Source organism: Bison bison, unplaced genomic scaffold, assembly GCF_000754665.1.
Source record: "Bison bison bison isolate TAMUID 2011002044 unplaced genomic scaffold, Bison_UMD1.0 scf7180017864498, whole genome shotgun sequence".
Taxonomy (NCBI): domain Eukaryota; kingdom Metazoa; phylum Chordata; class Mammalia; order Artiodactyla; family Bovidae; genus Bison; species Bison bison.
The window spans coordinates 7,298,154-7,316,053 of NW_011495057.1; the positions used below are offsets into that span (position 1 = coordinate 7,298,154).

Sequence of the window (17,900 nt, forward strand, 5' to 3'; positions counted from 1 at the left end):
AAATTACATCAAATAATTAAAAATAATCTTGTAATAAGGAGTACAGGTGCTAACGAAAATTTCTCACCCAAATGGTGAAAAATTTTATGCACGGCATAGAACATAATGAAAATGACAAAACACCATCAATGGCACCTGATACCTAATATTTTGCTGCATATATCGATCTGGGTCCTGAGCAGTAAACGTTGTTAACACGGTACCGGCGTGAAGGCCTTCTTCTTGGCGAATGATCTTTGGATTTGGGGCAAAATAAGGATTTTCATTCACATCGATAACTGTGACAGACACAGTCGCAGTTGACTGAGGTGGATGCTGAATACCCTTGGCTAATGGCACTTGATTTTCTGCAGCGACAGTAAGGACATACATCCTATTTGTTTCAAAGTCGATTGGCTGGAAGAACCAAAAAAAAAATTTTTTTTAAAGGAGAAACCATATTTTTGCAGGAAATAAGAATATTTGCATTTTGAAGTTGATCCTTCTAGTAACTCCATTTCTAAAACATTAATTTTTTATTCACTACACCATAGGTTCCTCTCAAATTTCTGGAAAGCATGCATTAGCATGGCCAATGATTGAAATATTTATCACAACGTAACCTACTTCTACAAGATATTTATGTACCTTGTGCATTTCAAAGACTTATGTTCACAAAATAATGCTTATTACTATTGCACACTGCATTTATTTACCTACATCTAAGAACTTACATATTCTTAAGAGCAGCGTTGTTTACCAAAAAATAACAAAAAACTACTAAATAATCTGGGATTCAGTGAGAACATGATGGTCTAGATTGTATTCTCAAACATTGGTACAAAGACCATTCTTCACCCAGGAAAGCTTTTAAACAGTCTGTGATGAAGTGGACAAAACAAAAACTAGAAAATGTGATTTTTTTTTCACAAAGCTAAACTTTTCCTATTAAAAGTTCATTCATAATTTCAAGTATACATTTTAGAGTATTCACATATATACAATTAAAAAATAGTGTTCACAGGTAGAAGGACTTTTTATTTTTTCCTTAGTTAGCAAACTAAATCTATGGCTGTTTTCCAAAGTAATTTTGAGGATTTTACTGGTCTGTACCAATGCCAAATCTAAGCATGCCACTAGAAACAAAGGCAATGCACAGATAATGTAAACATTAGCTCATAAAGTTTCACTGAATCTCATTGTCAGTAGAAAAGTTAACCAGAGTCAAGTGACCAGACTGGACTTTCCCTCTTAATTTCATTGATGATCTTCCAGTTAAGATACCCATAAGCATTACTGTATGAAATACTAATAGTATGAGAAGAAGAGCTCTCCTGCCATCCTGGAGAGTCTAAGAAAGACCAAGGGCAGAAGCTACTGAAAAAAATTGAAACTGGCACAGACCACACTAGTTTCTTCACCTAGACCACCTCCTCAACTCTAATTGAGAAATTTTTTTATTCTCATTCTAAAATCCCCAGTTCAACTTCCCTTTCTGAACTATTTTAAACAAGACAACAAAGAAGCCAGGAAATACTACAGAATTCTTTTGAGTGAGGGTACTAGACCCATGAAACATCGCTGACAATGTTTACTTATCTAAGATCTTTGGAAAAAAATGAAAGTGTTAGTCACTCAGTCATGTCTGACTCTTTGAGACCCAAGGACTGTAGCCCGCCAGGTTCCTCTGTCCATGGGATTTTCCAGGCAAGAATACTGGAAGGGGTTGCCATTTCCTCCTCTAGCAAATCTTCCCAGCCCAGGGATCGAACCTGCGTCTCTTGCATTGGCAGGCAGATTGTTCACCACTAGGGCCACCGGGGAAGCCCAAGAGTGTTGGAATGGGAGGCAAAGAAGCAAACTCTTGCCTGGGTGGCTTGAGAGTGATGCTCACTTCACAGAGGTTTTCCATTAGCACTGTCTATTTGTTACACGTGAAGTTAACATCCCTTTTACTTCCAGAACTCAGCTTTGTTTTACTTTTTGACAATGAAAAATTAGAAGAACCAATTTCTTAAAAATGGCATTTAAAAATGGCAAAGTAAATTCAAAACCTTTTAAGAGCGTAGGCCCTCTCATCGCCTACAGTCATCTAGTTATACATTGGTGGTATTTTCTGGTTTGTTCCCTGAGCCAATATTCTAAAAGCAGCCCGTAGACATAAGAATAGTAGGTGTGGGGAATCCTTCCTAATAGGTATCAGTTGGCCATCAAAACTCTATGATGTGGGACTTCCCTAGTAGTCCAGTGGTTAAGACTCTCAATGCATGGGGCACCAATTCAATACCTAGTCAGGAGACTAAGATCCCACATGCCAGACAGCATGACCCAGTCAAAATAAATAAAATAAAGAGATGTTACATGTGTGTGTGTGTGTGTATATATATATACACATACAAAATTCCACAACATAACACTAACACATTGACTGCACTGACTGTTAACACTGCTGAGGACTGTTGTATATTCACTGTTAAAACACCCGGATGATTGAAAATCAATCATATTCCAGGGAGAGAGTGAGACTATGTTGGCCTTGGCATCAACATAAGTAAAAAATAACAAATGTGACTCCCCCAAATACATTAACTCTGATTTAGAGAGGGGCTTCCCTGGTGGCTCAGATGGTAAAGAATCTGCCTGCAATGTGGGAGACCTGGGTTCAATCCGTGGGTTGAGAAGATCCTTTGGAGAAGGGCATGGCAACCCACTCCAGTATTCTTGCCTAGAGAATCCCCATGGACAGAGAAGCCTAGCAGGCTGCAGTCCACGTGGTAGCAAACAGTTGGATGTGACTGAGCGACTCAGCACAGCATAGAGACGGTTGAAAGAAAATGTCCTGAGTCAATAACAAACTAAGCAGTGGGTGGCACATATGGTTGTGGCCGAGTGGCCACCAGAGAGACCATGGCACTTACTTTTACTACGGTGACTAAACCGTCGTTGCTGTTGGGGTCAGTTTGAATGGCAAAGCGGCCGGCGGGGTCTCCACCGCTGATTCTGTAGATGGCGTTCCAGGCCGGTGTGTGGGGCTGATCCTTATCTGTCACTGTTAGATTAGCGACGATGACATCTACCCTGTTTTCAGGGACTTCACCATAGAACTGCAAGAAAAGACAAAGCCGATTCAGAGCAGCGACGGGCACCCCTGAAGGACGGCGTGTCTCGATGATCACATTGCCCTGATTTTACTGCCCCATTAAATCTTTATTATCCACACTAAGCGAGGAGATTAGTAATGCAGGTAATCACAGCATTTATGTTTGACATTAAAAATACTATAACTCTATGTGGCCCTCAAATTATTTTTTTCCAAATTATGTTATAGTTTCATTAAAATTAAAATTTAAAATTAATTTCAGTAATAGTAAATTCTGTGAGTATCTGGATGATTCATGAGTGGGGGTCAGAAGAAAGGACTTGTCAAGGAAATCATTTTAGCCAAGAGATCATAATTATCTGCTGACAAAGTAGCATCAATCAGTCACATGGTTTGTGGACCTTAAGATATTTATGAATATTTTGTTAAAACAACCTAAAGTCTATTTAGGTCATTTCTTCCAGGCAGGATGTTTTAATAACTTTATCAGTGGACTTGGAGAGGACAAAAGAACAAATTAGTTTGGTGCTTCATTTAAAACTCTGGTGTAAGTGACAGAAAACATGGGAGTCAGCAGCCATTCTACAATGAGGTGAATGAAGCAAGTTCCGGCTCTATTTAACGCATCTATTATTCATGACGAAACTTCGCAGTAATGGACCACAGCCCTCGAGTTCTGTGGGTGACAGTCTGTACTTACTGTCATGGCAGTAAACTCCGGAGGATTGTCGTTGACATCTGTCACCGTGATGACAGCCGTGGCTGTGTTGGAAAGGCCATATGTGGGATTGCCTTCCATGTCTGTAGCTTGAATTATTAATGTATACTGTTGTACTTTCTAAAAAGACATAAAGATAACAACTTAAATAAAACAAATTCCTCAAGAAGACATCACAGTTGTTCTGTAAGTGGCTCTTGATTACACCCAGAAAAGCACGGCATTATTCACTCTGATTAACAGGACTTGAAATTTCCCAAGTGGAGTTTACTTTAACTTGTGAAGCACAGGTCTGGTCCTTGTCTAGAGAGATTTAACTGGATGTTTTCACCTCGACTGGCGGAAAGGAACGCGTGGCAGATGTGTGAAATTCGCTGCTAAGCCGAAACTTCCATCTGGTTTCAGCTTTTCTTTTTCTTCCAAACTTCACAACACTGTCATCAAGCATTTCAGTCATGTGGTTTGTGTTTACTTTCTCAGATGTTAATTTCTACCCAGTTTAGGCTACTAAAAACAATCAAGAAACTTGAGAGGGAGAAGAAAGCATATATAATTCATAAAGTATATATGCTTTCCTTTTATACCTCTTTACATATGTTCCTTCTATTATAGCAAAGTTGATGTGGTATTTCCTTCTAATTTCCTTCGGTGCACACTATTCACAACTATAGAGGAGACACATATTGTTAAATGAAGTGAAGACCAAAACAGAGAGTTTCTGTTTATCTTCTTCATCTTGGAACCTAGTAGGCTTTTTTATAGTTGCCTTCTCAGTGGCCCTCTGAGTGCAACACTCACTGAGTCCACAGACCTATGATGAATATGGATATATTTTCACATAGATGGTTAATATCAAATTTGCATCACTGCTTTCAAATACCAGATTGAACTTTTTAAAGGGGAGTCAAGGTCAGTTGTAATGTATCTAACAGAAAAATCCTGAGAGTGTCTGAGACAGTCTACAGCACTGGCTGACTTAGTTTTATACTAGGAAAACCTAAACAAAATAAACTGGAGAAGGTAATGGCAATCCACTCCAGTATTCTTGCCTGGAGAATCCCATAGACAGAGGAGACTGGCAGGCTACGGTTCATGGGATCACAAGAGTCGGACACGACTTAGCAACTAAACCAAACCAAACCAAACAAATACCTAAAATCATTTGAAATCTCCATGGAAATTGGCACAGGTAAAAAATACAGAGATCATTAAAAAACGCTAAAACATCCTGAACAATTAAACTCACTTCTTCATACAAAAAGATAAATGGTCACTGCAAAGACCGTTTCCCTTAATTCTAAATATAGCTGACATTATGAATGACCACTCTTGAGGGATTTGGGGAGCTGTGAGAGAACAGACACAAATTGTAGCTTTTGCTTTAGATGTTTGTGGGCAAGGCAAAGAAGGGGTAAGAGTGAAAGTCAAACCTCACACATTCAATTTTTAGCCTGCCCACCACTATGCCATGCCCACCACTATGCCAATCTCTTAGCAGTTATTTATTTCCATTCCTTTTCATTTGTCTTAAAAAAAAATACCCCACTTTTTTGAATGGAAAAAAAGAAACAAAGGAATAGGGCTGGTTGAGCCATTTTAATTTTTCTTAACCCATAACCCCTCACCATACTGCTTACATAGACTAAAATATTTCTCAATGATTTCCATTCCCAATCAAGAGTGTCATTTCAGCTTAATGCTCTCATGGTTATCAAGAGAATTTTGTAGGGTATTCTGTTCATCCTCCCAGCTGAAAATCATGAAAAATAAAAAAAATTTGTTATGACTTTGAAATGCCACTTTTCTTGGCTGTTATTTTCAGAAACAGATGAGCATTATCAAAAAATATAAATATGTTTACAGAAGATAAAAAAAAACATATATTGGCATTATGTGGAGATAATGGGTTTTTGTTAATATCTATTTTACAAAGATCTTTAGAATTATATAAGTATAATAGGCCCAATTTTCCACTGAGCTGAAATATTGGGATCAATAGCTAATACTTGAAATTTCCTATTGCTGCAAGCTAGTCTTGAGAATTCTAAGTTACAAAAGAACATTGTTATTTCTAAAATACAGTGTTTCCTCAAGTAAAGAAAAATGCCAACTTGTTAAATAACATAGTCTGAATTTAACTGCCTGATTGGTAAAACAATTTTACATTTAGTAAGGAAGACACAACAGTCTATGTTTTAGACTACCAAACTATTTAGAGCTTCTTGCCTAATTTAGTCACTGGGCATCTAGTTCTGAATGACTGACATTTAGATTTCATAAGAAGTTGACTTCCCACCCTCATAGTCCTGTGTCTGATCAAGGGAACTTTGCTTAAAAACATTTCCTTGCTTTCTGTTCTAGAAAGGATAAAATCTCACCTCCTCTCCTTGTTGTCAGTTCTTCCATCCCCTGACTCCCCTTTCCCACCAAAGCTCTCACTTTCCATTTTTCACCCCATATCTTGAGCTGTTTGTATTGGGTGGGCCACAAGGGTTTTTTGGGTTTGGCCATAAGATGCACTGAAACACACAAATGTTTGGCCAACCCAATATCTATCTTCAAATGCATTTGCCTTTTCCTCAGCCTAAACCACTGCTTTTAAACTGGGGTGATTTTGCCCCCCACCCTCATCACCCCCAAGGACACCTGTCAATATCCTGAGACATGTCTGGTTGTAACAGCTGGGCGGTGCTACTGACATCTAATGTGTAGGGACCATAGATACTACTAAACACCTACAACGCACAGGACAGGCCCCCACAACAGAGGCTTATCCTGTCCAAAATGTCAACAGCGCCAAGGGTGGGAAACCCTGGCCCCGAACACCCTTTTCCCCTTTTTCTGAGTCTGGCAAGCACGAAGCTTAAAGTCACCCCAGAGATGATTTCTGAAAGTCCTTGAGGAAGAGTTGTTTTCCAACTCAGGACACACCTCTATCACCGCTTCCGTTATGAGGCTGTTATCAGTCCATCTGTCTGTCTTCCCAGCTACATACATGCACACAGATCCCTCCTCAGGGCCACTGCGTTGCCGATGTTTATGTCCCTGGTATATAACATAATGCTTGCCACAGTATAAGCAAGGAACAAATGATTTTGAATTTGTGGCTGGATGGATGAATGTATGAGAAGCCTTGAACCTTGTGTGATACTTAAAAACAATTTCAAGTTTGGAAAAAACCATACATGGTTAGCTATCACTTATTCATTAAAATATATACTGGGAGCATAAGCTAGCTCATTGTATCCAAAACTATAAAACTGATTCATATGCCATCTTCTCAATTCTGCTATATCCTCATCTTTCTACAGCGTGAGTCACTTACTATTTATCTTGACAGGAACTCTCTTTTAAGAAACAATTTATTATAAAAGTACTGTAAATAGAAAACTAGCACCACTGACCATAAATATAACTAAAAATAAAGCCAATACAATGTTTGTGCTCTGGCAGTCTCTACTTGATGGAGTAAGCATCTAAAAGACTTGGGGTTCTCTGGCTTTCTCTAGATGTATCAATTAAAATCACTATACTTATGCGACATATTTTGAAACTACAGCACTGAACTAGAGTGCTCTAAGTGAATGAAGAGGTGAGAACATTCCATCATCCACTTGGCACACATTTAATGAATGTCTACTGGATGCCAGACATTGTAGCATTTACCTGAATAAAATAATAAACAAAACCAGAGACAGCCTTGCTGCTGTTAAGAGCAAGAGACCAATGAAAGTGACAAATATGAATGGATCACGTGGCTAAATCTGCAATGCAACCATAGTAAGAGCAGGAGGAAGTGATGGGAGCAGTCTTTAAGAGGTGCATCTCAACCAGTCCTCCAAGCCTAGAGGGAAGAATAAATGCAAGATGAACTTGGTGGGTAAACTGAGAAGAACTTGATGAAATCAATCAGTGGATGGACAGCAGGGCACAATGAAGTTGATCGTAATCTTGGGTAACTGGGGAGGGGGCGCTGGTCACATTGGAAATTCCTCAGGAAGCACAGGTTTAGGGAGATGACAGGTTTGCTTTTGGATGCATTGGGTTAGGGGATGGACAAGTAAGTAATATCATGAGATCCTAGGAGGGAAGTGCAGGTTTGTGACCCTGTTCAAATTCTTACATGCAAAGTCCCCAGTTCCCTCATCTGTGAGGTAGGGCTGACAGTACTATCTTCCTTATACATTTGTAGGCTAAACATTTTTTGAATGGTTACTGTATGCCAGCATTGTTCTATGGGCCTTGATAATAAAAACTGACATCTATTGAGAACGAGCACTAAGTATGAGCCACACTTTATGTTGTGTCTCAAAATAAACTGATAAGGCAGGTGGACTATTTTTATCCTCATTTTACAGAGGAGGAAACCAAGGCTTAGGGGAGCAGGGAAGCACCCACTGACATGAGCTGTAAATAGCAGAAAAAAGACTTGAATCCAGCGTCTGTACCAGTAACTGCTGCGCTGTGTGAGGGCTCTCCAATAAATGCACAGCGTGAGTGTGTCCTGAGACGGGGGAGCAGGTGGAAAGCCAGATTCCAAGGAGGCCAAGAATGGGTGGAGTGAAGGGCAAGTATGGCTGCCCCTGGGAGTGTGGTGTTGACACGAAGAGGAAAATCTAATAACTTGAACTTTTCTTCCAGGTTCCAGTTCAGGGTGAAAAGAAGAGGAACACAGGGACCTCACTGAATATCAGGAGCTGGAAGGCAGATAAGATGTCCATGGAACAGTCTGTATATCTGGAGGAACACAGGCCATTATGGGTAGGTAGCCCAGGGAGGGGCTGAGGGCAGCTCTCAGAGACCAGGTACTAGCCTGTTCTAGAGGAAGATGGCAAAGGAATCTTCAGGCAGAAGAAACAACAGACAGAGAAGAACAGAGAAGCTCAGATCTGTACAAGGACGGGCATGTGGTGGTATGGGCGGAGGCCATCACTGGCTTCCTAGCAGGAAGTAAAGAATTCTAGGAGCTCAGACTAAGGAAGGCTTTGGGACCAGCATCCTAGAGGGTCTGGGGCACCACGTTGAAGAGCTCTGACTTCAGGCTGTGGGTCTTGTAGAGCCCTTCAACCAGAGGGGAGACTCAGCTGGTCGAGGATTATGAAGGAACCAGTCGGGTTTCTAGGAAAGACCCTTCAGAGGAGGGAAGACCAAGACCACAGAAGATAAGAGAACATTCCTTTAGGAAAGAACTCAGAATTGAGAGCCCAAGTGAAAGTATTACTTGGCTTGGAAAACAGGAAGTGTAATTCTTTCCTTGCCATGAGAAAAATTATGAGAAGTCAAAGTAATGGTGATCACTCACTGGATGTTGAGGCTAGATCTATGACGACCATGGGAAAAGGAAAACTAACATGCGTTGGACACTGTGCTGAATGCTATATGCTTCGTGTTATGTAATCCTTCCAATTGTCCCATGAAGTAGATGTAATATTATTACCTCCATTTACAGATGGGGGAGCTGAGGTTTCAGGTTAAGACACTAGAGGTCAAATAGCCCATACCAGGTAAAGCCAGAATTATTCAAAGCAGAGGGTAACTCATCAGTAGTCCTGACCAAAAAGGGCAGGAGATGGACATATAAAAGCTGGAGTAAAGAAGAAAATGCCAGGAATGGTTACCACCAACTCAAGCAACAAGAAGTCAGATTGATAAACAACAAGTTCAGTTCAGTTCAGTCACTCAGTCGTGTCTGACTCTTTGCGACCCCATGGACTGTAGCCCACCACGGCCCTGTGTCCATGGAATTATCCAGGCAAGAATACTGGAGTGGGTTGCCATTTCCTTCTCCAATGCATGAAAGTGAAAAGTGAAAGTGAAGTCGCTCAGTTGTGTCCAACTCTTTGAGACCCCATGCACTGTAGCCTACCATGTTCCTCCCACCACGGGATTTTCCAGGCAAGAATACTGTAGTGGGTTGCCATTTCCTCCTCCAGGGGATCTTCCCCACCCAGGGAGAGAACCTGTGTCTCCAGCAGCTCCTGCAGTGGCAGGCAGATTCTGCCCACTGAGTCACCTGAGAATCCCAAACTATATATATATATATAATAGATAGATAGATAAATATATATATGGGCTTCTTTGGTGGCTCAGTTGGTAAAGAATATGCCTGCAATGGGGGAGACCTTGGTACGATCCCTGGTTGGGAAGATCCCCTGGAGGAGGAGATGACAACCCACTCCAGTATTCTTGCCTAGAGAACCCCATGGACAGAGGAGCTTGGCAGGCTACAGTCCATGGGGTCGCAAAGAATCAGACATGACTGAGCGACTAAGCACAACACGGCACATTATATATGTGTGTATATATATATATATACACACACACAAACATATAACTGAATCACTTTGTTGTACAGCAGAAATTAACACGTTGTAAAACAACTATACTTTAATAAAATAAATTTAAAAAATATATTTAGAAAACTAAAAGATAAAAAGTAAAGAAATCAGATGGAGATTAAAAAACTGAAGACTGGCGAGTGTCGTGCGTGAAGCTTTAGGTCTGCAGAACCCCCCAAATTGGAATTTTTTAAAACCTGGAGATGAAAGGAAAAGAAAAAGCTAAATCACGGTAAGCATTTCAATGATTAGGCGTTCAATCACTTAAAGGTGTCGTCCATCCTGGGAGGATGACAATGGAAATGACTTTGGACAGAAAGAAAACTGTGAAATCTAATAGAAATAAAAGCATCTCCAGCTTACATGAGGCCTGGAGAAGTCAGCATAATTTATCCCTGGCCTCAGGCAGAATTACCATAAACCATCTGACATAGATATATTTTGCCATGTTAAATGACTTTCAGAAAAGGAAGGTTTTCCATAATTTTCCCTAGTAACTCATTGTTGTGTTTAATAGCGTCACTGTCAAGAAGCAATTTCTCATGCTGTATCTAACTTGTGATTCTATAGCTTTGAATTCATGTCCACTTTCATTTCATCGGGTTGTGCATAGCTGCTTCCGGCCACCGCAAGATATACTTAACCAAAGTATAGCCTGACTTGCGACTTTCACCCCCTAAACTAAATACAGTCTCTTTGATTTTTAAATACGGTTGGTTTGCTTTGGCAAAACTATCTTTCATTCTCTATGCCTCTTGCTTTTCATAAAACATCCAGGCTAAATGTGATAGGAATATTACTATATGAAAACAAGATGAAGTCACATTTCTGTATCTCACAATGAGAGTGTGAAATGAAAGAGAAATATTAGGTTTGGGAGATGAGCTATATACCTCCTTAGGATGTGAGCAGCCTGGCACTTCCGAGAATATTAAAAAAATATGCTATATTTTCCTATAAAATACAGTATTCATGCTGAATTTATTGACATTTAAGAATAGTATTTTATACAGTAATGGAAGAGGTGAAAAGATATACATGTTCCAGATATCACTGAACTAAAGGTACTACTGCAAAGCTAAATTTCAGCAATCTCTGGTGCAAACCATTCCTAGAGCAACAGAAATACCATACTAGCCATCCATCTGACTCCTAAGGAAGGCTCTGGGCTCAATTGTGAATTAAGTAATCTTGATTGGCTCATATCACTTTATTAAAGTGTTGCCACCTCTATCTTGCGTACATAATGAATTGAAATAGTAATGTTTTCTTCGATCCAATTCAAGTGGATGCTACTTACTAAGACAAATAAAACGTCATAAAAACCAAGCCCTAAAATCCTTGTCAATAATATTTATGATGGTAGGTCTAATGTTTCCTTTTGACACACATAACACGAGGTCTCATTACGATAGAAGCTGGCTCAGCCAGAAACCTACAAGCACAGATCTCTATGAGTCGGCACTTTGACAATTCACTCACACAATGATTACTGACAATCAATAATGACCTTGAGAATCGCTAAGAAAATGGTTAGAACAGAATGGAGAGAGGGTATAGGAAAATTCAGTAGGGCTGGAGTTTTCAGGAAAGGATATAAGTAGGGCTTGAAAGGCAATGTGAAGAACTGGAGGGTTCAAAATCAAGAAAAAGGGGCAAGACGTTCCTGGCAGAAGGAATCATGTGAACAGAACACAGCAGGGTGCCACAGGACGGTGGGCTCAGCTCTGTCAGAGCGAGATGACCCTTCTAGCAGGAATGAAACACCCACTCCTTCTCAGGCTGTGAGCTGACATAATATTTCAATACTGTCAACACTGTATGCCTTTACAACAAAATATACGCCCGAAGTGTGTTTCTCTGTGTTTATAGCTTTAAAGCCCTGTCAGTGGACTGCAGGCAGTTCTTGGTGTTCAAACCTCTTAAGTTCATCTTAGAGTTAAAGAGAGAGTGATCATCTCTTCTGTACTAAATCAAGGATCACAAAAAAAAAAAAAAAAAAAACCTCATCACACGTGTCATTTGTACCCTCTTCAAAATACGAATGTTAAAAATTACCCTAAATGTATGTACACTTTATTTGGGCACGATTTTTCATTTAATTCCTCATCAAATCTTTTGAGTATGAGGGAAAACAGAAAATGCAAAGAAGTTTAAAAAGTAGATACCAGAAGGTTACTGGCTTAACTTAGTCAATGACCACCCTAAATATTACATGGACCAGCAATGATTTATCCAGTTTACATACATCATTTAACCAACTTGAAATTCTGTAAAAGAGTACAGTTGATTTCTTCATGACCATGAACACATGAATAATCTCGTGGAGATGTTATTGAGTGTGCGCTTAGTTGCTCAGTCATGTCTGACTCTTTGTGACCCCGTAGATCGTAGCCCACCAGGCTCCTCTGTCCATGGGACTTCCCAGGCAAGAATATTGGAGTCATTTCTTTCTCCAAGGGATCTTTTCGACCCAGGGATCGAACCCACGTCTCCTGCATTGGCAGGGGGACTCTTTTGTCTCCACTGAGCCTGGAGACAAGATAGATGTGAGCCAGTGCACTTTTAAGATTACAAGCAAATTCAATACAGATTTCAGTTGGCTTACTTCTCTGTCAAGTCCAGCTGCCACCGTGATAATGTCCCCAGTCTCATTGTTGATTGTAAACATGTTGGGCGAAGGGGTGCTTGGCGCCTGGGACAGGATTCTGTACCTCAACATCCCATTGAGGGCATTTGGATCGTCAGCATCAATCGCAGTGACCGTCATCACATATGTTCCTAGACAGCAGACATGGAAAATGAATGGTTGCCTTTCATGTCAGGGTCTCCCAAACAGAAGGGATATTTACCTTCTTCATCAATCTTCATTCCACTTTTTCTCTTTTACAAAATAACTTCTGTTTTTAAAAATGTGGACCATTTTTAAAGTCTTTAGCAAATTTGTTACAGTGTTGCTCTCATTTTGTTTTGGTATTTTGACCAAGAGGCAGGTAGGATCTTGGCTCCCTGACTAGGGATCAAACCTGCATTGGCATGTGAAATCTTAACCACTGGATCACCAAGGAAGTCCCTTTCCATTTTTTCAGACCAACATTTAATCATTTAGCCTTGATTAAAACACTATTGATAAGAACAGAACTCACTTCAAAAAATATAAACTATAGTTGAGTTGCTTGAAAGGAAAATGGTTAAAAAAAATTTTTTTACAGATGTATAAAGACTAAATGTTTCCATATACTTAAAAGACAAATTCACTATATGATTCAAAGAAAGGATCCCTTCAGATATATATCTTATATATCCCTTTGTCTATATAAAATGCAAATAATAAGTAACATAGATGTCATTTGAAACATCTTTTATGGCCACCAATTCCTTCCCTCTGCCGTTTTTTTTTTTCCGTTGTGCAGTAGAATCTAAAATGTCATGTGGGGTATGATTCTCCACAAAGCCTAAGTCACTTTGTGAAAGTAAGCCAAGTATGCTTACTTGGCTTACGTAACAACACATACTCCATTTACTGAGGTCATGAGGAATCATTCCATGCATGACTGTTTTGGTACACTGAATAGGGGGTTTTGCACTGGGGTTCATTATTTCCGAGGAGATTAAAAGAACATTGTAACAAACTCATGGACTCAAATTTATTAGATATCGTGGAAAGGAAGTCTACAAACCATTACGATCAAATGCATTCAAACTAGTTAGACAAACTGAAATTGAGAAGTAGAGAGAAAATGTTATTATTTAAGATGGTTTGCCCCATGCAATTTTTTTAAGACTTGGATTATAAAATGTTACATCTCCAGGCTACCTTCTTCTTTAGTACTCTTAAGATCAGTTTGATTTAGTGCCTTTACAGCTAGTGTTCCCTCTACAGGGTACATTTTTTTTTTCGCCCCAGAATTAACTAAGGCTTGTTCACATACTTCAAATCTCTTTTCAGAGCTTGTCCTTCTGAACAAGGCATCCTATTTGACTATGTACCAAGTTTGATTTTTTTTTTTCCAAAACTTTATTTTTTTCCCTAAAACATTTGCTTGCTTGTTTGCCTTTTACTGTTCTCCTCTACTAGATTTTAAGCTCCAACAGGGCACAACTAACTTATCACGGCTGCATCTACAGTGCTGGAGCAACGTCTGGCATACAGTATGTGCTCTATAAACATCTGCTGACGCTGATGTATGGAACAGTCTTATGGACTCTGTGGGAGAGGGAGAGGGTGGGAAGATTTGGGAGAATGGCATTGAAACATGTAAAATATCATGTATGAAACGAGATGCCAGTCCAGGTTCAATGCACGATACTGGATGCTTGGGGCTAGTGCACTGGGACGACCCAGAGGGATGGTATGGGGAGGGAGGAGGGAGGAGGGTTCAGGATGGGGAGCACATGTATACCTGTGATGGATTCATTTTGATATTTGGCAAAACTAATACAATTATGTAAAGTTTAAAAATAAAATAAAATAAAAAAAAATAAACATCTGCTGAATGAATGGTTAAAACAAAACAAAACAAAAAATGTGTTTTGGAATCTTGAACCAAAATATTGCTTACAACATTGCATTTTAGTTTAACTTAAGATTCATGACTCTATCAAATCTTGCCTAGAAGGATGTTTTCAAACTTACAGAACAAGTGCAGGAAATCGACTCATGAAATGTCTTTACATTTCCTGATCATTCAGAGTCATTTATTTACGGGAAGGCTTTATGGAAATGCATGTGCATATGCATAGTAAATATACCTGTAATGATTTATTTTTGGTAATTTTTATGAAATGATAATTCTATAAAATTGGAAATAATAGAGGAAAAAGGACCAATGAATGATTTTAAAAAACCAAGAGCCTTTCCCAGGCAAAAAAGCACAACGTTTATTTATCCTTAGAATATATGTATAAGCCTTGTGTTTTAGTAAAGATATGTTTAACATGCTTTGATTTTTTTTTTCCTGTATTTTAAAATACTGACGAACTCGACTCTAAAATGTGACTCAGACAGAGCTACAGATGGTTGAACTTCCCGCACAGCCCTGCCTTCCCACCCCAGCTGCCCCCACCCCTCTACTCTTCTGAGATACAGACAAGTGTATCTGAACCAGGAAAAGTGCCAGTTTAAGACACAGTTATATCTATAAATTGGCTTATGTACAAACCAGTATAGATGGTGAAGGAAATATATAGTTAAGTTTAAATGTCGAGGCTTTCTTAAATTCAAAATTAAATTTAAAAAATTAAATATAATGAATTAAGTCTTGCCTAAAAGCAGCATGAATGAAAGAAAATGACACTAAAGGCTCACGTGATTTCTCATCTAGCTTATATATGAGGGCTGGATAACATTGTATTTCCTCAAGGAACCTCCAAATTATGATCTTCCAACTTACCCGGCTTTGATCCCTCAGGAACTGTCCCATTCCAAACCTGGTGTAAGAACTCAGGTCTGTTATCATTCATGTCAATAACGTTGATGACAATGTCGATGGGGTTCTCCACTTGGTTTCCATTAATATCCACTGCATGTGCCCTCAACTGCAAGAGTAATTAGAAAATGAAATGATTTAATGGATTTAGGTCTCCTGTGAGAAGATAAAAGATACCATAACCATAGCCATAAACAGCACAGATGGATGAAAACCAAAAGCTATTCTTCCCATCAAAATTCAAGTTAGCCAAACAATATTCTTAAGGGAGATATAGCTGATAGGCATCTGGCTCAGAGCTCTATGACTCTAATCTGTATACAAAAGAGTGAAGCAGAAACGATCCACCTTTGAAGGCAAAGAAATTGAGCTTCAGAAAAGCTAAGTCACTTTACTCAGTTTATTGACAGAGCCCCTGTCCTAAGCCAGTTCTGTCCAGCTTCCAAATCCTTTCACTAAATCCATACAAAAGAGTCAGGATAATTAAAAATGTGGAACTGGCCTAAAGAGGTCACAGAGAACAAGAGAAAAGATGAGAATTCGGAAAGAATGAAGTGTGCACACGGAATTTTGACTCTTTTTATTGTAAAAGTCATTCATTCATAAACAGTAAAAGTACATAAGACAGTTTATTCCTCTCCCAAGGTTGAGTTCTCAGTATTACAGGTATTCTTCTAGAAATTTTATCTTTTTTCTTCCTTTGTAAACAAATATAATCACTCAGTTACTCATGGCAATATATCTTCAAAATCTTTTCATCCAGCACATAGAAAACCATTTCAATCTTTTTAAAGGCTGTGTAGTGTTCCATTGAATTGTTTCTTCTTAAAGGCGATGCTTCTATGATTTTCCTGTTAAGTATGATGCTGGCTACTGGTTTCTGCTGGATATGCTTTATCAACTTAAAGAAGCATTAACATATCTTTTTTTTCAATTTTGAGGTTATTTAGCACATGAAATGAATAGAAGAGAAGCAAAAAGCAAAGGAGAAAAGGAAAGATATAAGCATCTGAATGCAGAGTTCCAAAGAATAGCAAGAAGAGATAAGAAAGCCTTCCTCAGCAATCAGTGCAAAGAAATAGAGGAAAACAACAGAATGGGAAAGACTAGAGATCTCTTCAAGAAAATTAGAGATACCAAGGGGACATTTCATGCAAAGATGGGCTCGATAAAGGACAGAAATGGTATGGACCTAACAGAAGCAGAAGATATTAAGAAGAGGTGGCAAGAATACACAGAAGAACTGTACAAAAAGATTTTCATGACCCAGATAATCACAATGGTGTGATCACTCACCTAGAGCCAGACATCCTGGAATGTTAAGTCAAGTGGGCCTTAGAAAGCATCACTATGAACAAAGCTAGTGGAGGTGATGGAATTCCAGTTGAGCTATTTCAAATCCTGAAAGATGATGCTGTGAAAGTGCTGCACTCAATATGCCAGCAAATTTGGAAAACTCAGCAGTGGCCAAAGGACTGGAAAAGGTCAGTTTTCATTCCAATCCCAAAGAAAGGCAATGCCAAAGAATGCTCAAACTACCGCACAATTGCACTCATCTCACAGGCTAGTAAAGTAATGCTCAAAATTCTCCAAGCCAGGCTTCAGCAATACGTGAACCGTGAACTTCCTGATGTTCAAGCTGGTTTTAGAAAAGGCAGAGGAACCAGAGATCAAATTGCCAACATCCGCTGGATGGTCAAAAAAGCAAGAGAGTTCCAGAAATCATCTATTTCTGCTTATTGACTATGCCAAAGCCTTTGACTGTGTGGATCACAATAAACTGTGGAAAATTCTGAAAGAGATGGGAATACCAGACCACCTGATCTGCCTCTTGAGAACTCTGTATGCAGGTTAGGAAGCAACAGTTAGAACTGGACATGGAACAACAGACTGGTTCCAAATAGGAAAAGGAGTACGTCAAGGCTGTATACTGTCACCCTGCTTATTTAACTTATATGCAGAATCCATCATGAGAAACGCTGGGCTGGAAGAAGCACAAGCTGGAATCAAGACTGCCGGGAGAAATATCAATAACCTCAGATATGCAGATGACACCACCCTTATGGCAGAAAGTGAAGAGGAACTAAAAAGCCTCTTGATTAAAATGAAAGTGGAGAGTGAAAAAGTTGGCTTAAAGCTCAACATTCAGAAAATGAGGATCATGGCATCTGGTCCCATCACTTCATGGGAAATAGATGGGGAAACAGTGGAAACAGTGTCAGACTTTATTTTTGGGGGCTCCAAAATCACTGCAGATGGTGACTGCAGCCACGAAATTAAAAGACGCTTACTCCTTGGAAGGAAAGTTATGACCAACCTAGATAGCATATTCAAAA

The 17,900-nt window shown here is 39.3% G+C and overlaps 1 protein-coding gene across 2 annotated transcripts in view; it reads right to left on the bottom strand.

The window, feature by feature from the left end:
• CDH2 (cadherin 2, type 1, N-cadherin (neuronal)) overlaps nucleotides 1-17,900 on the bottom strand; it is a 251,009-nt gene that overhangs the window by 43,875 nt on the left and 189,234 nt on the right. For both annotated transcript variants that reach the window (XM_010828956.1, XM_010828957.1), the window contains 5 exons: nucleotides 15,529-15,673; nucleotides 12,744-12,916; nucleotides 3,780-3,917; nucleotides 2,898-3,083; nucleotides 143-396 (listed from right to left, as the gene is read on the bottom strand). In XM_010828956.1, coding sequence (XP_010827258.1) covers nucleotides 143-396; nucleotides 2,898-3,083; nucleotides 3,780-3,917; nucleotides 12,744-12,916; nucleotides 15,529-15,673 — 896 coding nt within the window. The remainder of the gene's footprint in view (nucleotides 1-142; nucleotides 397-2,897; nucleotides 3,084-3,779; nucleotides 3,918-12,743; nucleotides 12,917-15,528; nucleotides 15,674-17,900) is intronic.